Genomic DNA, 26,644 nt, shown 5'->3' on the forward strand with positions numbered 1-26,644 from the left:
TCTCTATCCCCCAATTCCAATGTTCGTATAAAATATATTAATATATAAAATATATTAACAATATCGTATAAAATATATTTAAATATCGTTAAGCCGAATATACGTATGCAATATTAATTAAAACTATAAAATATTAATTCATCTAAATTATTAATAAATGTTCATAGATATGAAGTTCTACAATATTTATATGTAGATTGCGGATTTTTGTGCATTTATGTAGAATTTGAAAATGCAAAAATGCACAGAATGTATATAATATACAAAAGTATATGATATACATATATATAGTAGTATAGTATATGTAGTATAGTAGTAACTTCCATTTCTTTGTGTTCATAAAAATATAAATTCGCATAGAAATCCACAATCTACATGTAAACTGAACATAACAAAAATATTTACTCACAAATCATTCTGGCAAATCTGATAACTACATAGCCTTAACAATATATAAAATATCACTTCTCACAAACTTAAATTCGACGAAAAATGCTTATACTCATTAATGTCTTTGCGGAAAACACTCGACAATTGCGAATATTCACGGAATTGAATTACGCAATTGAATTACACGACTGAATTATAATATCGAATACAATAGCGTCATATTTTCGACCGAACGCGCGAAACTAAAATAACTGATCTGCGCATACGCATTCCATTTCGATATCTTCCCTTTTTTAAATCATTTTTAGTGATTGGTCAATTCATTTCAATACTTATGCGATTTATACGGAAAACATTGGCTGCGTTTTCAGAACGACAAGAATTAGCCAATGGTTGTTTCTACTTTTTGCGCAAGTGCAGCTAGCGCAGTCAATGCGAATAAACCTAATGTCGACCGACGTGGATAGACGAACAGCAAGTAGCACGACGTGCAAATTAATTCCGTGCAGAGTTAAACAGTCAAATTTATGGCTACTGATCTGTTCTATCGACTATATCGCATTAACATGTGACACAGAGGAAAATGATAACGGTTGAAGTCTGCGACCTGCAGCAAAAATGAATATGTTCTAAACGCTTGCAGCATCATCTTTGAATCAGCTGTCATAAGCAGACGATGCACAGGTAAAGTTTATAGTTTGATACTTCAGTTCCTAATTTTAATATTCTTTATCAATGAAAATACAATTTTTAATTATTCTTATAGAAATTTTAACATAAATGCTATGTACCTCGATTCGATATATTTTAAATAAATATTTTAAGTATTCTGAACATTATAAATGTCTCACATTATATACCATTTACATATCTTATCTACATATCAATGTAATTTTTAAATTTATTACAGATACATTTGTTTTTAGTCTAGTTTATTTGTTTCTTAAATATTTCAGTATCTGATGCCATTTATTGGATTGTAAGGTCATGGAATTGACTGAAACTAGTGTACAGATAAGAGATTGTTCCATTGACTTTATTCCTGTTTACATTAAACAAGAGAATGATGAACATGAGACGGACTTTAATGATATTGAAATAATTAATGCAGCACAAAATTTTTGTTCTATTGAAATTAAAGAAAGCAAAGGATGTGGTACAATTAATAACAATGAAGAATCAAATATAAACAACAAAAGCAGTATACAAAATACAAATAATTTAAATAATCCAAACTCAGCATTAAATATTACACAACAAAATGAAACCTGTAATATCAATGGTATTTTAAATAGTTCAGTGTATTTGCAAAATTTGGATTATGAAAATATAAATATAGAAATACAAAAACCAACGAATCAAATAGCTGAAGTTTTTATTAATCAAAATGAACAAATACAAACAACCAATTATAATGTTTCAACAGTTACAATACCAAGTGAACTATTAGGACTAAATCTTAATATAAAAAAGGAAAATGAATTAGATCAAGAAACAGTTTATAGTACAGAATGGTTGTGCAATGTAAATAATGAAACTGATCTTCGATTAAAAGTTTCAAAAAATACCAAGGATAGGATTCAAGAAGTTCCTACTGACATTGATGATACAATAACAATATTGAACAAACACAAAGATCAAACATTAGAGAATGTTAATAATATAAGAACCAAGGAAAGTAAACCTGAAAGACCTAAAAGACAATTGAAAATAAGATCAAACTCGTTACAAGATTATAAAGAAAAGTTACGAAGAAAGGCAGAGTGCATGAGAGAGAAAAGGAAAAAATTATATGAACAAGAAAGTGAAGAACAGCGGCAACAGAGATTAGCAAAGGAGGCAGCGAAAAGACGAGAAATGAGAATGTATTATGAAACACCAGAGCAAAGAAGAAAAAGATTAGATGCAGAAGCTGCAAGGAAAAGAGAATACAGGATGTACAATGAAACACCTGAAGACAGAAGAAAAAGGTTAGATCGTGAAGCAGAAAGAAGAAGAATGAAAAGGCTTTCGCTATATGCTAGTGAAACTCCTGAACAAAGAAGAGAGAGATTAAATAGAGAATCAGCGAAGAGAAGAGAGGCTCGACTTAATCAATATGCTAAAGAAACACAAGAAGAAAGAAAAGAAAGATTAAAGAGAGATGCTTTGAGAGTTAGAGAAATGAGATTTACTAGATCTGCTATTGAAACAGAAGAGGAGCGCAAACAAAGGTTAGTAAAAGATGCTCTTCGAAAAAGGGAGGTAAGAATGCATGGACGTCATTCGGTGAATAATAATTTCACTGAACTTCAAACGGTTCGCAATTTTGAAGAATTAAACAATGTGCAGATAAAGGAGAATCCTGATAATAAATTGGGAGGTCATTACTTGAGTAACTGGATGATGTGGTTCCAAAATTCATTAGTCCAACCTGTTCATGTTGAAGAACAAATCATCAAATCTCAATCAGAAAGTAATGGATAAAAAATTTGTATAATAAATTTTCACTACTGTATATATTCTCTTTAAACATCTATACATGAAACATAAATCTCAATCATGTAAGATGATTTGTACATATTATTTATACAATATTTATGCTTGAAATATAATAGCAAAATATAACATATTCTATGGCTGCATCAACATAATATTTAGAATATACAACATATATAAATAATGGTTCTTATATACTGTATAATTTTATTTTTAATATTTATATACTTTACAATCAAGTACGATTATGTTATCATATATTGTTAAGAATGTAAAAACTTGTTATTTACTATATTTATTAATGTAAGATAAAATTCAATGACTAATGAATACTATAAACATTTGAAACGTTTGAAACGTTTAATATCATTAAACTTTGTATCGTAAAAATTACAAAGTATATTCAAAAGTTTTACTATTTCAAGAGATGTACAAAATATGATAAAATTATTGCATTGTTATTCTATTATTTAATATAAATAACAAAAAAGAATTTATTAATGTATTAAAATTGTAAAGAATTAGAATGATACATTTGTGTGAGATAAAAGAAATACATACTTCTTAACAGTGCCTTTTTGTTCACTGTTCTACAAAAGCAATTTCTAATGTGATTCAAACAATTTATACATATGTATATATCATTTAATTATGAATGAATGATTCTGACGAAAATGTGACTACTTCTTAAACTATACATACATTGTCATGCGACTTTCCTACAAGTTCCTTTATATGGAATAAAATAAGATAATATCGTTATCATAAAATTTTGTTTCATTAATAATCTTATTTTCCTTTTCTACTTTTCTTCTCTGTCTCTTATGTTTAAAATTTATTATTAATTAATGGTTGACCCAGCCAAATGGCTTCACCTAAATATCTGTCTTACTTATTACTGTATGAAAAAAGTTCTCAGGATAAAGTTACACTATTTCAAGGGTCACAAATAACAACAGAAATAGTTTTCTCTCATGATCATTTTTTTACAAGGTTTGAAATCAATCAGTAATTCTTTAAATAAAAACATATATTTGTTTTTCGATATTCTTGCAGAGTATAGAAAGACAAATTTAACGACTTTCATTATCGTTCCCACTATTTAATCTTGAGATATTCGCATCAAAAATAAACATGTGTAATGTTTAATTGTTCAATAGACAAGTGGTAAAATTAAAAAATTCCAATTTCTCGGAATTTATTAATTTTTGCATGTTCAATTTATAACCCAAGGAATTAATTAATATTACTCTTATTGAAATATTCTTCCTACTTTCTTAGTTATAAGCAAATTTCAAAAATCGTCCAATCCAAGAACAACGATACGCTATAACCATCTAGCAGTGATAAGGTGGAACTAATCTCTTTATGATGAAATTAAAAAATCAAATTTCTCTGTCTATAAGGCGAATCCATCACCTGTTCAGAAATTAAATTAATGTTTTAATTCTCAGAAATCATCTTTGTCTAATATTATTCCGACTATCTACATAATTAATTAATTACATGTAATTAGTGTAAAGTGCTCTATTTGAACATATTTTTTGCATCGTGACACCATCTACCAGCGAGTTAGTAATACTAACAAGACGTACATTTTTTAACTAGCAGATGGACCACGTAGTTTACGATCCTTGGCTGTATGTGATGCCATAAACGCCGTGGTCTATGCCGACTACATGAGCTTATAACCTATGTTATAAACTGAATATTTTTAGAACAATCAAAATTAAATTGATATTTTAAAAAATAAGTTTGGATTATTCGATAAACATTTTAATATAATATCATTGATCGTAAAATTTTTTAAAATAAATACTGTGCATTTACTATATAAAAAATAGATAAGAAAATAAGTGAATAAATATTGACATTTTTTCATAGTTAAATAAATAAAATTAATATATATTTGATATATAAATAAAAGATGGGTTTAACAAAACAATATTTGAGATATGTACCAGGTGGGAATTTAAATATAATTGTTAGTTCTTCCTGTAATGTTGTTTTTGTAACATTGCAAGAACAAGAAGGTAGATTTGTAGCAGTTGGAGCATGCGAACATGTTTTTATATGGGATTTACGCCTTGGAGAAAAGGTAGATTGTAAATCATTTTTAATTTATGTTCTTACAATAGATCATATTATAATTGTCGAAATTTCTGATATTTTAGGTTCAGGTATTATCAGGTGAAAAAGTAAATGTAACATACTTAGCTGCATCTCCTAATAAGCAACATCTAGCAGTTGGTTATGCAGATGGTACTATAAAAACATTTGACTTAAAAACAGGAGAAAATACAAGTATATTTGTTGGTCATAGATCTGAAATTACAACTTTGATATATGATAGAGGAGGACATAGATTAGCATCAGGTTCAAAGGTAAAATAATTTAGTAGAAGAAGCAGAGCATAAAAGTGCATGAAATAATTTTCAATTACATGTTTTCAGGATACAGATATTATTCTTTGGGATATTGTAGCTGAGACTGGTATATGTAGATTAACTGGACATAAAGGTGTAATAACAAATTTAGCATTCATGAAAGATCACAATATTATTATTAGTAGTAGTAAAGATACATTTGTCAAATTTTGGGATTTAGATACTGAACATAATTTTAGAACTCTTGTTGGTCATAGAACAGAAGTAAATATAATTTTAAATATATATAATGATGGTTTATTTAGTTACATATTATATTGATAACAATACTTCTATCATTTAAGGTTTGGGGTTTAGTTTTAATTAAAGATGATCAATATTTAATAACTGGTTGCAATGATAATGAACTACGTATATGGCAAATATCTTTCACTGAAGGTGAAGCTGTAGACTTTGATGTTAATTTACATGACTTAACTCTCACTGATGATGCTGAAATCAGCAATGTGGTACATTCTCTTTTGATTTAATAAATATTTATATTTAGAATATATTTATTAGATTAGTATTTAATGAAAATATATTGTATTAGAAACATCCTTTAAAATGCGAAAAAGTTGGAAGTATACTAAGAAGTGGTCATGGAAGAGTTGCGTCTCTCAATGTTGATGCTACTCATACAGTTATTGGATGTCATGGTTTGGACAATACCGTAGAATTATTTCAATTATTACCTGACACTAAAATAAAAGATAACATTCTTAAACGATTACGAAAAGAAAGGAAGAAAGCAGAGAAGTATGCAAAGACATTTTTGTAGTATATTTGTAAAAACAAATGTTTTTTAAATATACATATATCTTTTTATGTGACATTTTTATTTTTTTAATAGAAGTGAAAAAAGTGCAGAAACAAATTTCTCAGGAACACCAACTATAAAGGATGAACTCATACGCCTACCTTTTATCAAAGTATCTGCTAAAGCTAAAGGATTAAGTATAGTTATGGGTAGAAGCGGTGAACTTAGAGTAAGTTACTATAAAAATCATCTTCTAAAATAATTAAAAGTACTATCCAATCAATTTTTACATGTCATTATTTTAGGTATGTGTAGGATTAAATAATAATTCCATTGAATTATATTCCTTATTCACACAAGAAAAAAATGCTGAAGTGAAACATTTAAGATCAATAACAAATCATGGTCATCGCTCAGAGGTCCGTGCTGTTTGTTTTAGTTCTGATAATTTAGCTTTTGCAACAGCAGCTGGTGATTCTGTGAAATTATGGAATAGGTATGGAAATAAAATTGACATAAACTTGTAAAATGATTTAGTAATTTCATAATAATTTTTATGATTCTAGACCAACACTGGCGTGTTTAAGGACTGTACAATGTAATTATGCTTTAACAGCAACATTTGTACCAGGAGACAGACATTTAATTATAGGTTTAAAAGATGGTAAAATGCTAATTATTGATATCGCTTCGGGCGACATTTTAGAGGAAATTCCTGCACATTCTAAAGAACTTTGGAGTGTTACATTATTTCCTGATAAGGTAACTTAATAATGTTCTTCATTATTTATAGTAACTTCATAATGGTATATAATTTCATGATTATTTTATATATATATATTTATAGAAAGGAGTAGCTAGTGGTGGCGGAGATCAGACAGTAAAATTTTGGAATTTTGAACTTATTCAAGATCCTGATAGAGAAATAAAAGCAAAAGTTTTATCTGTTTTGCACTTAAAAACTTTAAAATTGGAAGATAGTGTATTATGTGTAAGAATAAGTCCCAATAGCAGATTTGTTGCAGTCGCATTACTTGATTCTACTGTAAAAGTCTTTTTCCTTGATACATTTAAGGTAATTACATGAAAATATGCATATAATTTCTATAGTATTAAACAATGTGTGATATATCTAAAAACTTTGATGTCATTTTAGTTTTTCATTTCCCTTTATGGGCATAAATTACCAGTTTTGTGTATGGATATATCAAGTGATTCGACACTTATTGCTACTGGTTCTGCTGACCGAAATATAAAAATTTGGGGTTTAGATTTTGGAGATTGCCATAAATCGATATTCGCTCATGATGACTCTGTATCAGGACTTTCATTCGTACCTAATACACATTATATTTTTACTTGTGGGAAGGATGGGAAAGTAAAACAATGGGATGCTGACAATTTTCAAAAAATTGTGACATTACAAGTAAATCTTTTTTTAAAATATTTAGAAATTGTATGCTAACAATTGCAACATTAGACATTTTTCTACTTAGGGGCATGCAGGTACAGCATGGAACTGTGCTGTTTCACCAAATGGACTTTATGTTATTTCTTGTGGATCTGATAGAGTAGTTAGGCTATATGAACGGACTTCAGAACCTTTAGTTCTCCAAGATGAAGAAGAAGAAGAACGAGAACGTCAAGAAAATGAATTAGCTACTGGAGAAACTACTCTTGTCCCAGGACAAAAACAACAATCTCTACCTTCAAGAAAAACAGTATCCAGTGAAAAGGGGGTAAATGTCAATAAATAAATTGAACATAAAAATTAATTCATTTAGGACATCATGTATGATTCAATTTATATAATGTTTAGGCTGAATTGATATTAGAATGTTTAAATGTATCTAAAGAATACAATGAACAATTATCGCAAGCAACAGCAGATAAACCACCTGCTATTCCTTTACAAATGCAGGCTTATAATTGTACAAATACAAAAGATTATCTATTAGAAATAATTAAACGAATTAGAGGAAGGTAAGAAATCTATATACGATGTGTATATATGTAGTATAAATATGATAAAAATAAAATACACATAATAAAGTAATTTTACAGTGATTTAGAAGAGACATTACTATTGTTACCATACTCAGCTGCTTGTGAAATTCTTAAAATGCTTCCTACATTATTACAATCAGATTACAACACGGAATTAATTACAAGACTAGCGTTATGTTTAGTTCAAGCTCACCATGGTCCAATTATAGCTACTCAAGAACTTTTACCTATCATAGAAACTGTGAAAACACTTGCGATTAAAAAAGTTTCTGAACTAAGAGTAAGAGCATTTTTATTTTATAAATTTTATTTAAGTAATTATCTAAAGAATATAAATTCAAAATTAATTCCTCTAGGATACAATTGGATTTAACTTGTATGGAATGATGCATATGCAACGAGTTATTGAAGAGAAAGAGGGAATACAGCTTTTTATAGATGCAACCCAAAGTAATAAACGTAAAAATAAAATTAGAAAAAATAAAGAAAAGGCATTAAAAAGAGCAATTATGTCGTTATGAAACGTTACTTAATTGCGATTAAAATATTTTGTAAATACTTTTTTAATAAATATTAAAATAATTATATATTTAACTGCGTTTATTATCACTACAATATTATTTTTAAGATAATACTTAACTAAAAATAAATTATAAGTTTTACTTCAGAAATAAATAATATAGTACATAACCGAGCAATAAAAATTTTATTAACATACAACATGTTCCATGTTATTATTTAAATAACTTTTGATTCTTTTTCTTCTTATAATCTTTGGTGGTATTTTAACATTTTTATACGTATATATGTGATTCTTCATTTTGATAATTTTAACGACTCATATATTTTATTACACCTAATTTGCACACATAAGTCTGTCATAAATGATGCTATGTGAGCTTCTTTGTCTTTTTGTTTACCATTTTCAGATACAGTGACTAAAGTCATTCTAGGATCGGTATTGTACATGGCATATGTACATATATCCTAAAAGAAAATCAATTTGTATTAAAATATAAAATTTATCAAAAAGCGCTTCTATTAACATACTTTTACATTTTTATAATATATAATCTTATCCATAGCAAGAAGTTCCGTATGTCGTTCTTTAATTCGTTTTTGTATGTTATCTAAGTGAATTGATGGCTTTTGTACAAATACCTAAAAGGTAATATTTTTTTTAGAAAACAAAATTTAGTGAATATTAATACTGCTACAACGTATTACATTTATCTTTTTGCCAATCATTTATAATTTATATAGACTCACGCTAGGACAACTAAGAACAACAGGGAATTGCTCAGAAGTATTTGGTTCTCTACGTGGATGTCTGTAACCCAGACCTGCATCTTCTACTCCCCTAGAGTCAAATATTATTAAGACCGCGAGGACGTCGTGTTTACGTTGAAAGCTTTGTATTCTAAAATAAAAATGTATATCAATACTCATTCAATAACTTTTAATTGAAATAATTAAAAATGTTTTACTTATGGTAGTAGTCCACATTTTGCTTGCTCATGATACTTCTCATTTCTCCTGGACTAGCCTGCTGACTTAAAGTAGTATGAAAATATAAAGAGCACTTAGCTAATATGCTACTACGTAGTTTCACTAACCATTGATACAATGCTGGTTGTTGATTTGCTTTTAAAAATGAGGCACTGAAACCCAGTTTCCATGACTAAAAATATGTTAATTAATTAAAAATATTTATCTTTTTCCTTCGTTATCTTATCTATATCACTTACCTCTTTACTTTGTAAAGTTCTCTCCCAAGCTGACATTCGTGTCTGTGCACCATACAGAGCCATTAATGTTGATAAAAATCTCCAATGTTGAAGTTCAACTTGTGCCTTTGTTAATTGCACTAATATTTCGCACTCTAAACTAATCAAAGCATGTCTTAATTTCAAGAAGAATAAATTATGACCACAATTTCCAGTTTTTAATTCTAATATTTTATTTTGATTTGTACTTACGTTAAACTTGCTTTAATAGCAGTTAGTGCTAGATGCGAACAAGACAAGGAATGAATTTCTACTATTCCTTCAATGCATTGTAATAATTCCTGATATTTCATAGTCTTGCTATTGATACTCATATTGTACATTTTTTCATAACTGTAATAGAATAATATTATATGAGATATTTAACTACAAATTAAAGTAACAATATACTAACAAATCTATCAGTTGTATTTTCGCAGTAATATATTGACACAGTTGATTAGAAACCTCAGCAACTGTTGCACCAATTGAATTGGTTCCTCTAGTCATTTCCTCTACCCTTTTTAGATCAGATTTCAAAGATTCATATACTGTTCTTAATGAGTTCTAGAGAAACACGTAATAATAGATATTAATTAAATGTCATTATTTATTTTTATATTATATTAAAATAAACATTAACATATTTACATCTTTCCGCAAAAATCCTTTATTTTTAGTATGGAGGAAACCTAGATCTGCATATGAATGTTCTGCTACTGCTATTTGTGGTAAATGCATAAGTAACATTCCCCATGGGCCCATTTGTGTTTGACGACATGATCCACGTTCCTTTTCCTGGAATTAATGATTAAATATGCATTTCTAAATTATTAGAAGATAGTAATTAGTTCTCAATTTAAAATTTTCTTAAGAATTAAATAAAAAATGTTGAATTTATATATCTAAATTTGTAGAATATTATCACAATTTCATTTATGGATTTGTATATTTCATCTTTCATATTCTGCAGTAATGTATGTTACGTTAATGTATGGAAACGTTAACACTAAAATTTGTAAAAGCTATACATATTATAAATATACATTCAATTGTATTAAATCAGCCAGATTTTTATTTTACGTTACTAGTAAATTTGTATATACTTTATAGTAATTACTTACAACTAATTCTTTAGCTTTGTCAGTACATAATTGAGCAACTTGAGCAAAAAACGTATTAAGAAATTCTTCTTCGTGATCCATTTCTTATCTGTTTTTATTATGATCACAACAAAATAACTTATGTTTATTTTCATTACTCATATTTCTAGAGGTTATGAAATCTTAAAATAGTGTACATTACACTAAACTGTCATTTCAATATGCACTGATTTATGATTGTGGTGACCTCTGAGTTGCACATGTATTTCTCAAATAAGCTAAATTCGCGCCAAAAATAAACCATTTAAATGGTCTTAAGAAGACAGGATGACATTATATTCAACAAAACATTAAGCCTATGTTTATGTAATATAAATTTCAAAATGCACTTTAAATATTTGTGACAACTAAACAACTATTCTTGTCTTAAATCATATATGTATGTGCATACATTGTTAAATTTAATATTTCTATAGAACCATCCCCTCTTTCTAACTTCATTTGTTGTTCAGCGACATCTGTCAGATTAATGTTTTCTAGGTGTATAATTCTAATGTTTAAGTCCTACAAATACATATATGTTTCATGAAATAAATAGTAGTTTGAAAATTGTTACTCAAACTTTTGAGAATTTAATATGTTTAAATATTAATTCTTATAAAATACATGAGATACATAGTATATTTGTATCAAATATTTTCATTTGATGAGTGATCAATTTTCGAAACATTAAATATCCATCACGAATATTGTGTAAATTTCACAATATAGAATCTGCAACGTGAAACATTAGATAGTATAAGTATCCGTACTTCACCGTGCGTATGTTCCATGTACTGATAACGTGTTCAACACTAAAAAAGTTGAAGTTAAAACTCCTAGTATTATTATTATAAATTAAAAACAATGGGCTTTATTCGATCTCTATCAACAAGCGAGTATTTTTTATATATATGTGTAATAAACTGTTTTTTTTTATCTACAGTATTAAGTGAAAGTGAACCTATATATGATAGTAGATTTCAAATGATAATGACGTCTATGGTAAATATTTATAATTCAATTTATCTGTATTAAATAATATGAACTTACACGTATTAATGTTTCTAATAAATACTAGAGACCTGAAGATGCAATGTCACCACAAACCAAGGATAACCTTGGTTTTATACATGCATTTATAGCTTCTTTGTCTGTCATCGTTGTTTCTGAATTGGGTGACAAAACTTTCTTTATCGCTGCTATTATGGCAATGAAACATCCAAGACTGACAGTTTTTATAGGAGCAATTAGTGCACTGGCTTTGATGACTCTCCTTTCAGGTATTGTTATATGTAAAAGTTTGATTAGACAACTTTTTCTATTATCCAATAATATCTAGGACCTATTCTAAATATGAGTGTGGCATTTGAAAATTGTTACAAAAATTCATATAACTAAATATTCCATGTAATTTTATCTATGATATATAATGAAGTTTGCATTCTGTTATCCGATATCTGATTACCTGTATAAAAGATACCCAAAACATTTTTACATTTTAGCACATGATTACACAGTATGTTTTGATAATCTTGTTACTTCTCTTGTAACTTTAAGTATTATATGGATTTGTAATAAACCCAATTCAATCCTGAACTTAAGTATTTTAATATTACTAATAGGTTTTATCTAGATTACAGATTTTATTTATTTTCCAAGTAAAGAGACAAGAAATTCAAATTCAAAGAGCAAATAGATTTTACAATAAGATTTCCATACTCAATCTACTAATTTTAACATTTTTTACATATTTGATTGGAATGTGGTAGAACACCATAATATAAAAGCTATATACAGTATAACACATTTACTAGAATTGTTTTTAGTAGTATATTCAACAATATTATGGTATTTATAAAATAATCAAAACATTATATGTATATTATATAATAGTTGTCTTTCTTTCTGATTTTCAGTCATTTTTGGATATGCTGCAACCATAATTCCTAGTGTTTATACATACTACATTTCTACTGCGCTTTTTGCTTTATTTGGTTTGAAAATGCTACGGGATGGTTATAAGATGTCTGCAACTGAGGCACAAGAAGAATTAGAAGAAGTGCAATCTGATTTAAGGAAACGAGAAGATGAGGTATCAATATTAAAAATATAAATAGTTATAAGCAATTTTCATTAGATTTTATAGAATAATTGTTTTGAAACTATTCCTTTAACGTTTTTGCAGGAATTAAATAATTTTTAAATATCATCACTTTCAGTATGAAAAGGAAACTGCAAGCACTTTAGTACAAGATCCAGAAACTGGTGTTATAAGAAAAGCAACAAAAATTAGTGCACTGGTGCTCCTCTCTAGGATATTCCTTCAAGCATTTACATTAACATTTCTTGCAGAATGGGGTGATCGCTCACAGCTTACAACTATTATACTTGCAGCAAGAGAGGTGACATTTATATTTAATATTTGGCTTTATAACATGTATAGAACAATGTTGAACCCTAATTATAAAGAAAGAAAAATTTATTATTTCTAGAATGTTTATGGAGTTGTAATAGGTGGAATATTAGGACATTCATTTTGTACAGGATTAGCAGTATTAGGGGGGAGGATGATAGCTCAGAGAATTTCAGTACGAACAGGTAAAGTATACTTTTCTATATTAAAAAATAGATAATATTTCTACTTGTATAGGTTATATATGTATATGTAAATCACTAAATATTAATGATACTGTAATAGAATTTAAAAGGAATAACAAATTGGGACTATTTTTATTATTTATAGTGACCATAATTGGTGGATTGGTATTTCTACTATTTGCTTTAACAGCACTTTTTATCACACCTACGGAAGATGTATGAAAACAGTATACAGTGTTTATATACCTATATGTCATAAAATATATTTTGCTATGAGATAATGTACATATTTTCCATATTTGTGTACAGATTGTGTGATGAGATAGTAAAAATCATAATATACACTACATTTTTACATAAAAAGTACTTATGTATATAATTTGTACATTATGCTTGAAATTATATTGATATAAATAATTACTCATGTGAATAAAATTGTTGTAAGATTAAATGATACGACATATCAAGCACTAAACAACGGTGTATAGTGTAAAAATAATAAGTAGTATTATTATAAGCTATTTTATTGAATACTTTAAGTTAGAATATATACACACTCTACTTACACTACATAAATTCTTCCAGAAATTTTTGTAGATATATTAAGTTACTATTATTTTATAATAATTATTATTATCATTATTTCGCTAATACTATGTTCTTTTATTATGAAAAATTAACGTATTAAATCTACATTCGTATACCGGGATTATAAATATGAAGAAACATGCTTCTTATGTGTAGTACTATTAAGTTTTAATTAATTAAATAACAAAGACATGTAATATTTCTTTTATAAATATAGATCAACGATATACATTAATGAGTGGATTTATTTTAAAAGAAATAACGAAATATAAATCGATTCTGTGTAAAATCAGTCTAAAGAGAGCATAATACTAGCTTCTTATAGCTTAATTATTTTTCCCAAATGTTGATAAATACGAGTACTATAACATGTTAGCAATTATTTTAAGAGTTGTAACACATAAACTCCTGATAATTAGCATTATAACACATATGTAGTTACTGAGAAAATCAAGACATAAATGCTACAGTTAATGTTGCACTGAATAGCGTAACATTACGTACATTAGGTATGACGATTATTCTTTCTGGTCTATGTACTATTTACTTCATATTGTATTGTGTGTATTATTGGTTCTTAATCCAGTTATTTAAGCACTGCAACCCTGTAAAATAGAATTTATCTGTTCATATAGATAATGCACATAATAAAATATATATCATTAATATTTTCTTTATATAAAATTAATTTAAAGACGTAAATCAGAAAGAATATTTTTAATCGCTTTAATTCCGAATTCTACTTTATGAATCATGATTGTTATATACAATATACAGGATGTATAAAGAAAATATTTAAAAATATATGAACTCATTGAGAGCTCATTGAGAGGAGTCATCAGAAACATCAAAATCAATTTTAGTACAAAATGTAATTTTGTATTTACTAGTATTTAGTAATATGAATGAATCTCTTAAAAACACATTAAATGTAAATGAAAGAATTAAGAATTTTTGAAAGCCCAACAAAGAAAAGTTTAAAGAAAAACTGTATTGTAACATAAAATCGTAATATTAACAAAGAAACTATTAAAATACTAATATTTATTTTCATTTCTAAAAATATGTTCAATGTGTTCTACACATTCACATCTGTGAATCATAAGCCAATGTATATTTTAAAGTATTTACATTTTGTATTATTTTTATTCATTGCTATGATTTCATTATATTATTTATTACGAATAAGTAACCTCATGAAAGGATACAAAATTACATTTTAGGCCAAAAAATTCTTTCTTTATATATCTTCCTTAAGTCTCAAAACCATTTTCACTAAACACTCTGTATATTTTATTTTATATTCTTGAAATGCAAGCTAAAATTTTTAATAAATTCTTAAACTATTATTCATATGTAATTCCTTTTCTTACTTAGTAAGAATTAATAAGAATTAATTCATGTTGGACTTGGCTGGTTAGTAGTTCTACATTGTGCTTCAGATAATCGAAGTTTTTCGAGCCTATGCAATGGATCCATTAGGCTTTTTTCTTCCGAACTAGCGGATTCGGCTATTTCTGAAGCAAATTATTTACGTAAAGTAATAATAAGTAATTTGATTAGTATTTCACATTATAAGTATTTACCTGTTGAGTACTGGTTATTAGTTTGTGTTATAAGATTTTGATTTTTTCGTGCTTGATCAATATCTCTTAATCCTTGCTCTATAAAGTCTTGAAAGAATTGATGAGATTTTACCAAGAAAGGTTGTACATCCGCTTCAGGATATTGAAGTTTAAAATCGTAAAGCTGCATTAAACCCTGTACAAAATAAGTATACTTATTAAGTATAAGTATCAAAACATTAGCTACTAGATAATTGAAATATATTATCTAGTTATCCATTAAAAAATAAGTATATTATTTATCGATATACATACTTCTTTTGTATGTTCTTTAGATCCAATCTTTTTAAATATTTCTGACAACTGTTGATGCGTAAATTTCGACAAATGTTCTTGAGCTTTTCCCGCACCGCTGGATTTTAGAGCACTTTTGGGGTTGCTATTAATTTCATCTGGCTTAAATGTCTATTAAACATTATTATCAGAAATTAAAATTTTATGTATTTCATAAGATTCAATATCTCATAATATCTAATTTACTAACCGCAATTAGTCTAATAAGATAATTCTGTAATTCTGATTCATTTGTATTATTTATTCGTGTTAAGTGACTGAGTATGGTACTGCCTTTTACACGGGTCATGCTATGAAGAATTGTCTTAATTGTACGTAATGGAGTATCAGATTTTCGTTTTTTCCACCATATACTTGGATAATCCTGTAAAATATACATATTTAAAAAGAAGAAAAAAGAATCTTTATTATAGATGGCACATATAAAATGTTTACAGCAAAAAAACTGTTACCTTAAGGAACCGATGTACTTCTAAAAGAATAGTGTCATAATCTAAATCTGCAGCCCAATTAGGGATTGTTTTCACTATCTTCCATAAACACTTCATTACTAGTTCCTCATATTTGGATGGAGCAGCAGATTCAGCACATCCATGAAGTAATTTTATTAAAACACTTAGCATTAAAAAAAATGAATGAATTAGTTATATTTAATACTTTAATAAGGATATTTTAAATATATGTATAACAACTGTCATCAACACTATTATCAACGTCAGTCAACATACATTACTAAATAAAATTTTTAAGATTATTACCATATAATAGTAGTATGATTTGAGTTGTCTATTATTTTACAAACAATGTTGTTAATAACGCGATAATATGCTTCTGCCTGGTGTAAATGATTTAGTTTGTTCTCTGCTAATAAGCTGATCATTTGATCCACAAGTTCTTTCAGATGTATTAATGGAACGTTCTTTCCAAGAATCCCAGTATCGTAAAACTGTAGATAGTTCCACAATAAATGCAATGTATATCGTTACTATCTTATACGTATTATATAATTAATTCTTACCGCTAATAAAACCATAAATGTATTTCTAAACCCTTTAGATATATCTGCACCTCCTTGTTGTAAAGGATAAGTTTGCAAAAGTTTTAATTGCATATTTATCGAACCAATAAATTTATCTTCCTTAGATTGTAAACTCAAAATTTGATGAGATTTTATCAGCTACAAAATAATTAAAAATTACAAATATAATATATATAACTTAATACACAAACATGTATATTCTAAATACGGACATTATCGATGCTGTTCATTGATTGTATTGCAACAGCCAAATCTAAACTAGCCATTGCAAGAATTTTACGTTCAAGACTTTCCTCTTTGCTAGTATTACCAGTACCCAGCTGCTGCTGCGTCATTGATGCAGATTTTGATACTAATAATTTCGGAGGAGACATAGGAATAACTCTACAAAAATTTTTTTAATTAAAATCTAACATTTCAAACAAGTCACTTTGATAGCTTCTATATTAGATCTAACTTTATACAAAAACATGAAACAAAGAAAATTATTAAATATGCCTTCTATTACTAATAATTAGAAAATGTAACAAGAGATGATAATAATTACTTACGGTACTTTATGTATATTCATTGCGTTTGTTGTGGGATTTTCATTTAGATCTGTTAAATCAATTTCTACCAGAACAGGATTACTATACTTTACAGGTGCATTTAATTCAATTCTTTGTAAAAAGTCCATGTCAAGTCCAAATGGACCTGAAACTTTTGGTTGTGTCGAAGTTGGAGAATTTCTAAAAATTAAAATTATGTAAAAATTGTGTAAAATCAGATTAATACTACATTTACTGTACTTATTGCAGTATTTACTACATATAAATCTAATCTATATAGGACATTACTCTTAGATTGTTTTATCACTTTAACAACATTGAACCAGTTTCAAACCACAAAATTTATTCTAATGTATATTATCTTTTATAAAATTGATATGATCATTATAATCAAAAATATGTATATGCAATAGTGATCTCAAATAAACTTATACTACTACGCTGAAAATAAAATAACCAACTAAACATGCGATTGCTTGTTATTTCTCATATACCCGCCACCATACATATACAGCACACTAAAAACAAATCACAAGAAGCACAAACGTTTTAATATCATCTTCATCATGATTTGGAGATGAAATGTTTGAAAGAGGTTCATTAGTTTCATAAGAGTCTGTTGGTACATTTGTAGTCTCTGTTACATGTGGCCTGGAAATATTAAAAGCAGATTCGTACAAACAAAAATAATTAACAAAAAAGAAATAATAAGATATGGTTACAAAAAATATATAGTATTAAAGATGTTTTGTTTAATTATATTAGCAATTTAATAATAATATCAAAAGGAATGGCATTAAATATCTGTGATATAATTAATGTCACGACATAAAAATTATAATACATAAAATAAATGCTTTTATATGGAAATGTTGTTAAAAATAAGTTTTAATGTGCAGAAATATATATAAAACTATTGCATTATACTTACAGTTCATTAGATTGAGGTGGTACAGGTGGCTGTGGTGATTCAGATATTTCATCATTTTCTTCTTCATATTCTTCATTAGAACTTTTAACATCTTCATTAGAAGGAATAGGTGTTGCATTTGAAGGTGTTGAAAGTCTATTGGCAGAAGCCAATTTTACTGGGTAATTTTTAGCAGCTCTTTTAATACGCTCATCCAATAATGATTGATCTTTTTCAGATATCTAAAAATCAATAAATTAGTGAAACATCATAATTATACAAAAACAATTATAAAATCATTACCTGACCAATAAGTTTGTATATTCGTTCCCCTTGAAGAAAATATGCTTGAACAATGCAATTTAAAGCAGCATTTCGAACAGAATTATCACGATCTGCTATTTGTTTGGCAATTTCTTTTAGTGCCACAGATGTAGATGGTTGGCAAACTGACAATCCATAATTTTCAATAAGAGAACCAAGTTGATCTAAGCATTCTAAAAGTAGAACAATTATTTAGCATTTGCTAATCACGATTTCTATATTTTTTAATTACTTTATTTACCTGTTCTCTGCCGAGCATTTTTAGATTTTAAACCTTCCATTACATAAGAAAATAATTTGCTCACTGGATACACCAATGCTATTTGTTTAAATAATGCACGAACTCCATTACGCACTGCATCTTTTGGATCGCCAATCTGGACAAATATGTGTGTATATATTGATACAAGTAGAATATATGTTGAGAGAAACAACTATTAAAACAATAATATTGCTGATATAGCAAAGTATGAAGTAATTTACTTTGATAATGAGATATGGAATAAACGATGCGGCCTCATTTTCCAACATATGATACTGGTTTTCTATTAATAAATCAAATACCATCCTCAAATACTCTAAACCTTTTAATAGTACTGAAGGATTAGTGTCAAAAAATCGTAGCGTCAACCACTTGAGAATAAGGTCTAAATTCGATACCAATGCTTTACTATTATCGGGCAAATCCTAAAAATAATAAAAATATTGAAATGACAAACACTAAAAACACTACAGTAGAATATTAGTATTTACAAAAATAAATAAATACAAGATTTTGATATGTTAAATGCTTAAAATAATTACCTCGGTTAATGCCTCAATTGCTTTAAGATGATATCGAAAATCAGAATGAAACATATTGGCTAATAAAGTTTTATTTACGTTTGCAGCGGTCATAAGTTCTTTTAAAAGTTCAACAAATTCTTCCCTTGGTGTCGTAAAATTCCATTTTAAGACTTTTAACTTTTGTTCGTCGATCACTCTTTGATGTTTCAAATTATTAGTAGCCAATAAAGGACTTGTATCCACATCATCATCTTTTTTACGAGCACTACCAGGTTTTGATGTTGGTTGTTTTTGATTAGGTTTTACTACTGCTTTTGCAGCTTTCAAAGCTCCAGCACTTTTAACAGTTTTCTGATTTTCCTTTGGTGCTTGTTTTTTCGGTAGAGGTTTTATAGGCAAATTCGGTCGAGATTTATCTAATGCAGTAAGTACTACTGTTCGTGATCCAGGTTTCAGTTTTTCTGTATTTCTAGCCATTACTTCATAAGAAAGATGAATCATAAATCCTAAAACTGCTTCTTGAGCATTTTTTCGCACATCGGAATTACGATCCTCTAAATTATTGTACAAATACGGAAGACATACAAGGAGTTCTTCTTTTGGTATTTGTTTTGTAGGAATCAATGATAATTTTTGTGCTAACCAACCCCAAACCTCAGCTCTAAGTAGTGGTGACCCAGATTTCAAAGCATCTCCAATCATTTCACCATCAAAAAATTCTTTATAACCACATTGATCTCCCCATGTATTTATGCAAGAAATAGCTGCAGTTCTAATCCAATTTTTGTTATCACCTAAACATTGTATAAAGCCGGGGAAAAGGACTCGAATATGTTGTTTTGCTGGAGGACCCATTGCAACAGCTAAAGCTTGACATATCCCTAAAGTTGACTGAGCTATTTTACTATTGCTATCAACTAATCGTAGTGCCAAACCTTGTGGTAAATCACCAATAGAACCTTTTATAAATTTTGCCTCAGATATAATGGCATTTATTTTTTGTAAACCTTCATTTCGTACCTAATTTAAACAAATTTAATTTAGATTATCAAATAATTGCACATCTTAAAGTATAATGCTAACCTTCCAATTTTTATCAGATAGTTCATTAAGAAGACCTTCTGTAATTTGATTACTAATATCAACACGTGGAATAAGATTATTAATATCAGTTTCACTATTACTACTAGATTTTTTGTCCATTTCTACATCTTCATCATCATCGCTTGTTTTATCCTTTTTGCTCTTTATCCCACGAATTGGGACAGGTGGTGACTCACCATTGTGCTATTAAATAATAATTTATATTAACATAATATTATCATTATTACAAACATAAAGTTTAATTTATATAAAGTATTATCAAAGACATATATTTTGAAACAATAATTTACTACAACAGTACTAAAATTACCTTTTCACACTCTTGTTCAATTTGTTGACGTAAAGCTGGTTTCTCATTCTCAAAAAACATAAGTAGTGGTTTACCCATAAATAAATATAATGTACCTAATAATGTAATAGCTGAAGTACGAACACCAGGATTTGTGGCGGCAACTGCCTTTTTTATATTTTCCATTAAGGATTTAACATTGATACTAAAACATATTTATTATAAGTTATATATGTATATATTAACCACAGTACATTATTTAGAATAGAATGTTATATTAAATAAATTATTACTTACACACATCCAAATTCTATAAGACCCCTACATAATAACGCTAATGTTTCTTGCTGAACTTTAGGATTTTTTTGATTAAAAGCAAATGCTACTATTTCTTGTGCCACATATTCCAAACTTGTTGCTTCTGCTATTACTAAAAGAGTTTCGCCGGCAACTGCGCTATTTTTCGCGTCACCTAATTTTTCAGCTATGTCCATGACACAATATTCACAAACAGTACTGGAAGGAAATACAATTATACTACGTATATGACTTACTATATACCTTTAAAATTAAACGTGGATTATCTTACGTTGAAAACGGAAAATTTTCTGCCAAAAACTTTACTATTTCTAATCGCAATTTTAGAACTTGGAAATTTGTATCTTTGAAACCTGGTTTCTTTGCTAAGGTTCGTACAATCACTTGTATAGGTATTTCCATTGGATCTATTTGCTTTACAAACTAAAATAACATATTGTTTGTTACTTAACATCTAGTATAATATTAGTACTTTACTTATGATTAAAAACAGATGTAAATGTTTCAATTACCTCCAAAAGTTGCTCAACTGCAGCTAACCGAGTCTTCCAATTGCTGTCAACAAGACCACTAAGGATATCAGCTGGTAACATTTGAATAGCCATTTCTTCTATCTCTTCAACACTATAATTTTTTTCTATTTGAAGTTTTGTACCAGATGACTTTTTAGAAACAGCTATAATAAATAATAAAGATTAGATAACTAGATCAAGCAACGGTAAAATTATTAGAATAATAAACTTTAAGAATTATGTATGATTACCTAAATTAGTTAAAGAAGCAGATGGCTTCTTAGAAGGAAGCTTTTTAGTTGTACTAGTATTAGGTCTTTTAGTCGTTTTCGAGTCTAGCTCTTTAGCTTTTGCTGTTGATTCAATTTTACTTGGAGCAGTATTTGGTCTTTCTACTACTTTTGGTGCACTAGGAACTTTAACATGAATTACAGCTTTGTCCGCGCATTCTTTTATCTAGCAAGATGGAAAAAAAATATATATAACATTATAATGGATATAATTAACAATTTTTGACCTTAAATACCTTAGTCATTTTCAAATTATCTATATCCGTAAGAAATGGCATCATAGATTTTTCACCAATTAATTTCATAGCTGTGCCAAGAGCTTCTGCAGAACTATCTCGAACAGTTGGATCTAAAACAAATGATTTTGGTGGTAATAATATTAACAAATGTATGTTAATACATGTATATATATTAGTACATAGTACAATGTATCTCAAAATATACCTGGTTCATTTAAGGTTTTCAAAAGTACACCAGTATAAGCCTTTAATAGCTTTTTATTTAAAGTTGGTGGTGGAGTATGTGAAAAACATCTTGCTAAATAAGCAGCCGTTTCTGCTTTTACTGCAGGATTTTTGTTCTCTAATGCAGCAAGTGTATCTTCTAGTATAAGATCAATAGAAACCTAATGTATGCATAAAACATTATTTGCATATTTATAAGGTGCATATTATTCTTTTATAAATTTTATTATATATTATTTAAACATTGGATTAAATCTACAGTAAAAAGATGTTAAAACTGTGTACATATAAATAAATATAATAATAAATATATATAGTTAACAATTATTTATACTTCATTTATACTTACACTAAGAAAAATAGCATCTGCAGCTTCTCTAAGTGCTTGCACAACGTTTTGCTTTTTTTCACGAAACTTTTCCAAAATTGATGACAAACACGCAGTTGCATAAGGTTGAAATCGTTTTTTTAGACCACCTGCTAATCCTGCCAAACATTTTCCAGCCAATGCAACCACTAATACGTTAGTATCTTTGGATATGATCTGTTTATAATATTTGAAAAATAAATAAAGTAGAAATGATTGAAATATGTAGTAGCAGAGAGACTCATACCTTTTTCAAAGCTCTTACAACATCTCCATAATCACCATTTTCCAATTTAGGATTTTTTACGAGAGCATCTAAGGCTTCTAAGGCTTCTTTCCGTTCTTGCCATTTTTTAGCTTCAAGCTTTTCATAAAAATCTTTTGGAAGTTTAGAAAGTATATCAACAGGTTCCAACAATTCATAAGGATCAATGTCAGGAGCAGAAACGCTATCACCATCATCTTTGCCCTCTTAAATACAATACAAATCTTTTATTATGAATAGGAACAGTAAAATTACAATATATAATTTTAAAACCATTTACCTTCACCGATATCACTTGTAGAATCTGTAATACATATCGCCTTAGGCTTTTGCGATTTCAAAAATCGAGTAGGAGCGACTTTTTCTTCTTTTAAATTATTAAACTCTGCCTCCAATTCCGTAATTTGTACTGGTTTTAATGTATTCAACTGTTGTTTTAAAGGAGCTCCTATCCATCTAGATATTACAAAATAAAATTAGAAATAGAACTTTTGTTAAAACATTTTCATTATACAGTAATATGTAATGTTCATATAAATAAAATTAAGACAATACCTGTAAATTTCAATAACCATGAATTTTCCTTCATCTCTGACAGTTTTGTCTCTATCTTCAAGAAAACCAGGAATCTTCTTCATTAAAGGCTTTATATTAACTACTTTTGGTCCAAATTGTCTACAAGTTTAAGAATTTAGTAGTTACATACTGAGATAATAACATATATTGAACAACAATTTTCTTGACACCTGGCTATTACAGTCAATATATACAATAATAAATAATACAAATAATATGTAATTACCTTAAAGCCAATGTTAAAGTAGAAATACATGCAGCAACAATTTTTGGATTTTTTGCTTCTGTTCCTTTTAATAACTCTTCCTGAACAGCTTCATGTTTTTCAATTTCTATATACATCAGTGTTATTTGTACTGCTAACTCTTTTGTTTTAGCTTTAGGTGCAGCAATACATTTAGTAACTATTCCATTCATAACTTCACCAACAGTTCTATAAAATTACAAGTATGTAATTTTGTTAAGTTTATCAATGTATGTTAAAAAAACATACATTATACATATTAATAAACTTTATCGCCACAAAGATGATAGTAAATTATTTTAATAGATTAATACATTTATTATAATACACAATACTCACTTCCCTGCTACCGCAGCATTTTCTATGAAAGCTAATGCTGCTTCCAATCCTTTTTCTTGAGCAACTGCATTACTGTCTACCACAAACTTTTTAATAAATCCTAAAAACTTGTTCCACTCTGGAGATTTTTCATCATCGATACATTGGAATGTATTTACACATTCTTTATATCCATGCAAACGAGCTCTCCATAACTAAATAATATTAATGAGTAAAAATATTTAAAAAGTCATATTTTTTAAACTAAATGTTAAAGGTTATAGCAAGAAAGGAACATATGTATTACCTTATGCACACATCTTTCTTCTAGTGGTAATTTGATATATTCTGTGTCTTGTTCCATGTTTCAAAATCTATAAAGATAATAATTAAAATGTTTTAATTTTTGTTTCATGTTATATTTATTTCTATTTTATTAAACATATGGTTTACCAAAAACTTTAATAGCAAGGTTTAATTCCCAATAAGTATTGCATTATCTTTTTTTTACAAAGGAGTTCTTTATAAACTAAATACAACTGTCTGCATAATTTATAGAAAATATGTAGTACATTAGACCATATTTTGATTAAGTATGACATTTAATTACAGAAACCAGAGCAAAACATATATTATGAATATGAATATAATCAATATGTGAAACATTAAATTTATAAAATTTATAAGATATGAAATACATTCATATGTTCATTGGAAGCTGCAATTTTTGCTAACATTTACATAATTTTCGAAGATATTTTATTTTTAGTTATGAGTAGGAGAATAAATTTTTAAAATAAACATGTTATAATAAAAATGTAAACTAGATGGATTGAATTTTCAAATCTTAAAAGTAACATATGAAATAAAAGATTAGAAATTATAATTCTCTAATTGTAATTATAATTGGTATAAAAATGATGTATATTAAATGATTTGTAGAAAAATTAAAATTATAATTTGAAGATGATATTTATTGCATATAAATTTATTGCACAATGATATATTTTAGTACTAACGATTTACATGTTTCGTATATAACGGAGTAAATATTAATTTCTCACTGCGTACGTTTTTTGGTAGAAGAAACAAAACAATATAATAAATGTTGTACTATGACAGGAGAGATTTCAGATATCAGGACATAATACTCGTAAGGATTCGTCATTAAAAATTCGAACCTACCTTACAAAACGAAGATATAGGAGAATATCTTTTGACAGGAGAATCAACGTTCTTAGAAAAATCGTCGATTCAGTTTATTCGAAATATTCACGTAACCAGACTGTAAGGCCTATGATGACCTTTCAGCGGCTGTTGAGTCTTTTACATTTAATTTTCAAATATAAATTCTCTGTTCTGTACAACCGTCAAGCTGAACGCAAACAAAAAGACAACTATGTATATCTTTCGAAACTATGAATTTCTGAACCCGGTCAATGTTGCAGTTTACTACTTCTGTCGATAGATGGTACTAAAAGCCAATTTCTTTTGTTCTCAATTTTATGCTTCATTTCATTAACTTCATTTACTCATTTCACAAATTTTTCATAATTTTATGTATTCATTTTTATCTCTAATTGATATATCTTTACATAATATTGTTTAACTTTATTAAAACCAATTATTAATCTTTTAATATTTCTGTTCCTAATTTAAAAGTTTATAGAACAGCAGTTCTTAAATATTTTCCATTTGCGATCCCATCTTGTCCGGGAAAATTTTACATGACTCCAGTTATATACATAAAAAAGTATATAAAATAAATATACAAACAAAACGTTAATCGGTAATAAATAAAAGAAGTTTAATTCTAAACAATTCTTTATTATATTTATAATTTTCTTACTTATTGTTACTTCATAGGACAAACCCAAAGCATATTGATGACATAAATATGCTTCTTTATTTTTTGTATAAAGAATTAAATCTTGACTGTATATTTAAAATAACAAAGTATCTTTAACGTTTTTCAGAGTTTATCAATATTGTGATTTTACAATCGTCAATGACGAAGATGTCGTTTTGCAATAGATATGTAGTATAAAATCTTATAAGTGTGTTTAAGACTATTTTAGAAGTTGTTGGAAATTCTGTCTCAAATCTAAACAAAAACCGGTTTGAACGATATTTTAAAATGCTTAGTGAATTCTTTGTGATCCTTTAGTAACAAATGATTGACATTTTTCATTTCATTGATGTGTAGTAGT

The 26,644-nt window shown here is 27.6% G+C and overlaps 5 protein-coding genes and 1 long non-coding RNA gene across 11 annotated transcripts in view; 3 read left to right on the forward strand and 3 right to left on the reverse strand.

The window, feature by feature from the left end:
* Nucleotides 1–613, reverse strand: part of LOC143302456 (uncharacterized) — a 39,206-nt gene extending 38,593 nt beyond the window's left edge. Inside the window, exon 1 of the long non-coding RNA XR_013057981.1 lies at nucleotides 410–613. This is a non-coding gene — a long non-coding RNA (uncharacterized LOC143302456). The remainder of the gene's footprint in view (nucleotides 1–409) is intronic.
* A 227-nt stretch (nucleotides 614–840) lies between these two features.
* LOC117154054 (uncharacterized) lies at nucleotides 841–3,633 on the forward strand. 2 transcript variants are annotated; one of them, XM_033328693.2, is made up of 3 exons: nucleotides 841–1,074; nucleotides 1,347–2,603; nucleotides 2,722–2,860. In XM_033328693.2, exons 2-3 carry the CDS (start codon nucleotides 1,378–1,380, stop codon nucleotides 2,723–2,725), a joined length of 1,230 nt encoding a protein of 409 aa, XP_033184584.1. In that variant the 5' UTR covers nucleotides 841–1,074; nucleotides 1,347–1,377; the 3' UTR covers nucleotides 2,726–2,860. The 2 variants fall into 2 exon arrangements, with proteins under 2 accessions (XP_033184584.1, XP_033184583.1); XM_033328692.2 differs by having other exon boundaries at nucleotides 1,347–3,633.
* An 878-nt stretch (nucleotides 3,634–4,511) lies between these two features.
* On the forward strand, nucleotides 4,512–8,655 carry LOC117154059 (WD repeat-containing protein 3). 2 transcript variants are annotated; one of them, XM_033328700.2, is made up of 14 exons: nucleotides 4,512–4,966; nucleotides 5,043–5,252; nucleotides 5,322–5,519; nucleotides 5,600–5,764; nucleotides 5,848–6,053; nucleotides 6,148–6,283; nucleotides 6,360–6,550; nucleotides 6,621–6,816; nucleotides 6,902–7,129; nucleotides 7,211–7,480; nucleotides 7,551–7,793; nucleotides 7,874–8,037; nucleotides 8,119–8,341; nucleotides 8,418–8,655. In XM_033328700.2, exons 1-14 carry the CDS (start codon nucleotides 4,796–4,798, stop codon nucleotides 8,580–8,582), a joined length of 2,766 nt encoding a protein of 921 aa, XP_033184591.1. In that variant the 5' UTR covers nucleotides 4,512–4,795; the 3' UTR covers nucleotides 8,583–8,655. The 2 variants fall into 2 exon arrangements, with proteins under 2 accessions (XP_033184591.1, XP_076484067.1); XM_076627952.1 differs by lacking the exon at nucleotides 8,418–8,655 and having other exon boundaries at nucleotides 8,108–8,238.
* A 93-nt stretch (nucleotides 8,656–8,748) lies between these two features.
* On the reverse strand, nucleotides 8,749–12,112 carry LOC117154071 (KICSTOR subunit 2). Of its 4 annotated transcripts, XM_033328719.2 has the most exons (10): nucleotides 10,952–11,322; nucleotides 10,479–10,625; nucleotides 10,243–10,394; nucleotides 10,041–10,181; nucleotides 9,810–9,948; nucleotides 9,678–9,742; nucleotides 9,549–9,614; nucleotides 9,331–9,481; nucleotides 9,112–9,222; nucleotides 8,749–9,048 (listed from the first exon to the last, which is right to left on the reverse strand). In XM_033328719.2, exons 1-10 carry the CDS (start codon nucleotides 11,030–11,032, stop codon nucleotides 8,878–8,880), a joined length of 1,224 nt encoding a protein of 407 aa, XP_033184610.1. In that variant the 5' UTR covers nucleotides 11,033–11,322; the 3' UTR covers nucleotides 8,749–8,877. The 4 variants fall into 4 exon arrangements, with proteins under 4 accessions (XP_033184610.1, XP_076484068.1, XP_033184609.1 ...); XM_076627953.1 differs by lacking the exon at nucleotides 10,952–11,322 and adding an exon at nucleotides 12,023–12,112 and having other exon boundaries at nucleotides 9,549–9,742; XM_033328718.2 differs by having other exon boundaries at nucleotides 9,118–9,222; nucleotides 9,549–9,742; nucleotides 10,952–11,319.
* LOC117153826 (putative divalent cation/proton antiporter TMEM165) lies at nucleotides 11,597–13,990 on the forward strand. Its single transcript, XM_033328227.2, has 6 exons — nucleotides 11,597–11,974; nucleotides 12,051–12,252; nucleotides 12,889–13,064; nucleotides 13,192–13,374; nucleotides 13,465–13,570; nucleotides 13,716–13,990. Exons 1-6 carry the CDS (start codon nucleotides 11,837–11,839, stop codon nucleotides 13,790–13,792), a joined length of 882 nt encoding a protein of 293 aa, XP_033184118.1. The 5' UTR covers nucleotides 11,597–11,836; the 3' UTR covers nucleotides 13,793–13,990.
* A 395-nt stretch (nucleotides 13,991–14,385) lies between these two features.
* Nucleotides 14,386–25,846, reverse strand: msps (msps cytoskeleton-associated protein 5). Its single transcript, XM_033328226.2, has 31 exons — nucleotides 25,620–25,846; nucleotides 24,742–24,808; nucleotides 24,456–24,649; nucleotides 24,099–24,305; nucleotides 23,852–23,971; nucleotides 23,577–23,752; nucleotides 23,279–23,502; nucleotides 23,014–23,208; nucleotides 22,645–22,825; nucleotides 22,437–22,549; nucleotides 22,162–22,366; nucleotides 21,911–22,074; nucleotides 21,670–21,821; nucleotides 21,378–21,596; nucleotides 21,102–21,285; nucleotides 20,771–20,974; nucleotides 19,706–20,707; nucleotides 19,385–19,588; nucleotides 19,143–19,278; nucleotides 18,881–19,074; nucleotides 18,599–18,819; nucleotides 17,668–17,847; nucleotides 17,329–17,500; nucleotides 17,096–17,254; nucleotides 16,836–17,023; nucleotides 16,530–16,692; nucleotides 16,268–16,441; nucleotides 16,039–16,188; nucleotides 15,745–15,919; nucleotides 15,532–15,675; nucleotides 14,386–14,763 (listed from the first exon to the last, which is right to left on the reverse strand). The coding sequence occupies exons 2-30, from the start codon at nucleotides 24,796–24,798 to the stop codon at nucleotides 15,557–15,559; spliced, it is 5,832 nt and encodes a 1,943-aa protein (XP_033184117.2). The 5' UTR covers nucleotides 24,799–24,808; nucleotides 25,620–25,846; the 3' UTR covers nucleotides 14,386–14,763; nucleotides 15,532–15,556.
* Between the last annotated feature and the right edge of the window lie 798 nt (nucleotides 25,847–26,644).

The sequence above is a fragment of the Bombus vancouverensis genome, chromosome 3 (assembly GCF_051014615.1).
Source record: "Bombus vancouverensis nearcticus chromosome 3, iyBomVanc1_principal, whole genome shotgun sequence".
Lineage (NCBI taxonomy): Eukaryota > Metazoa > Arthropoda > Insecta > Hymenoptera > Apidae > Bombus > Bombus vancouverensis.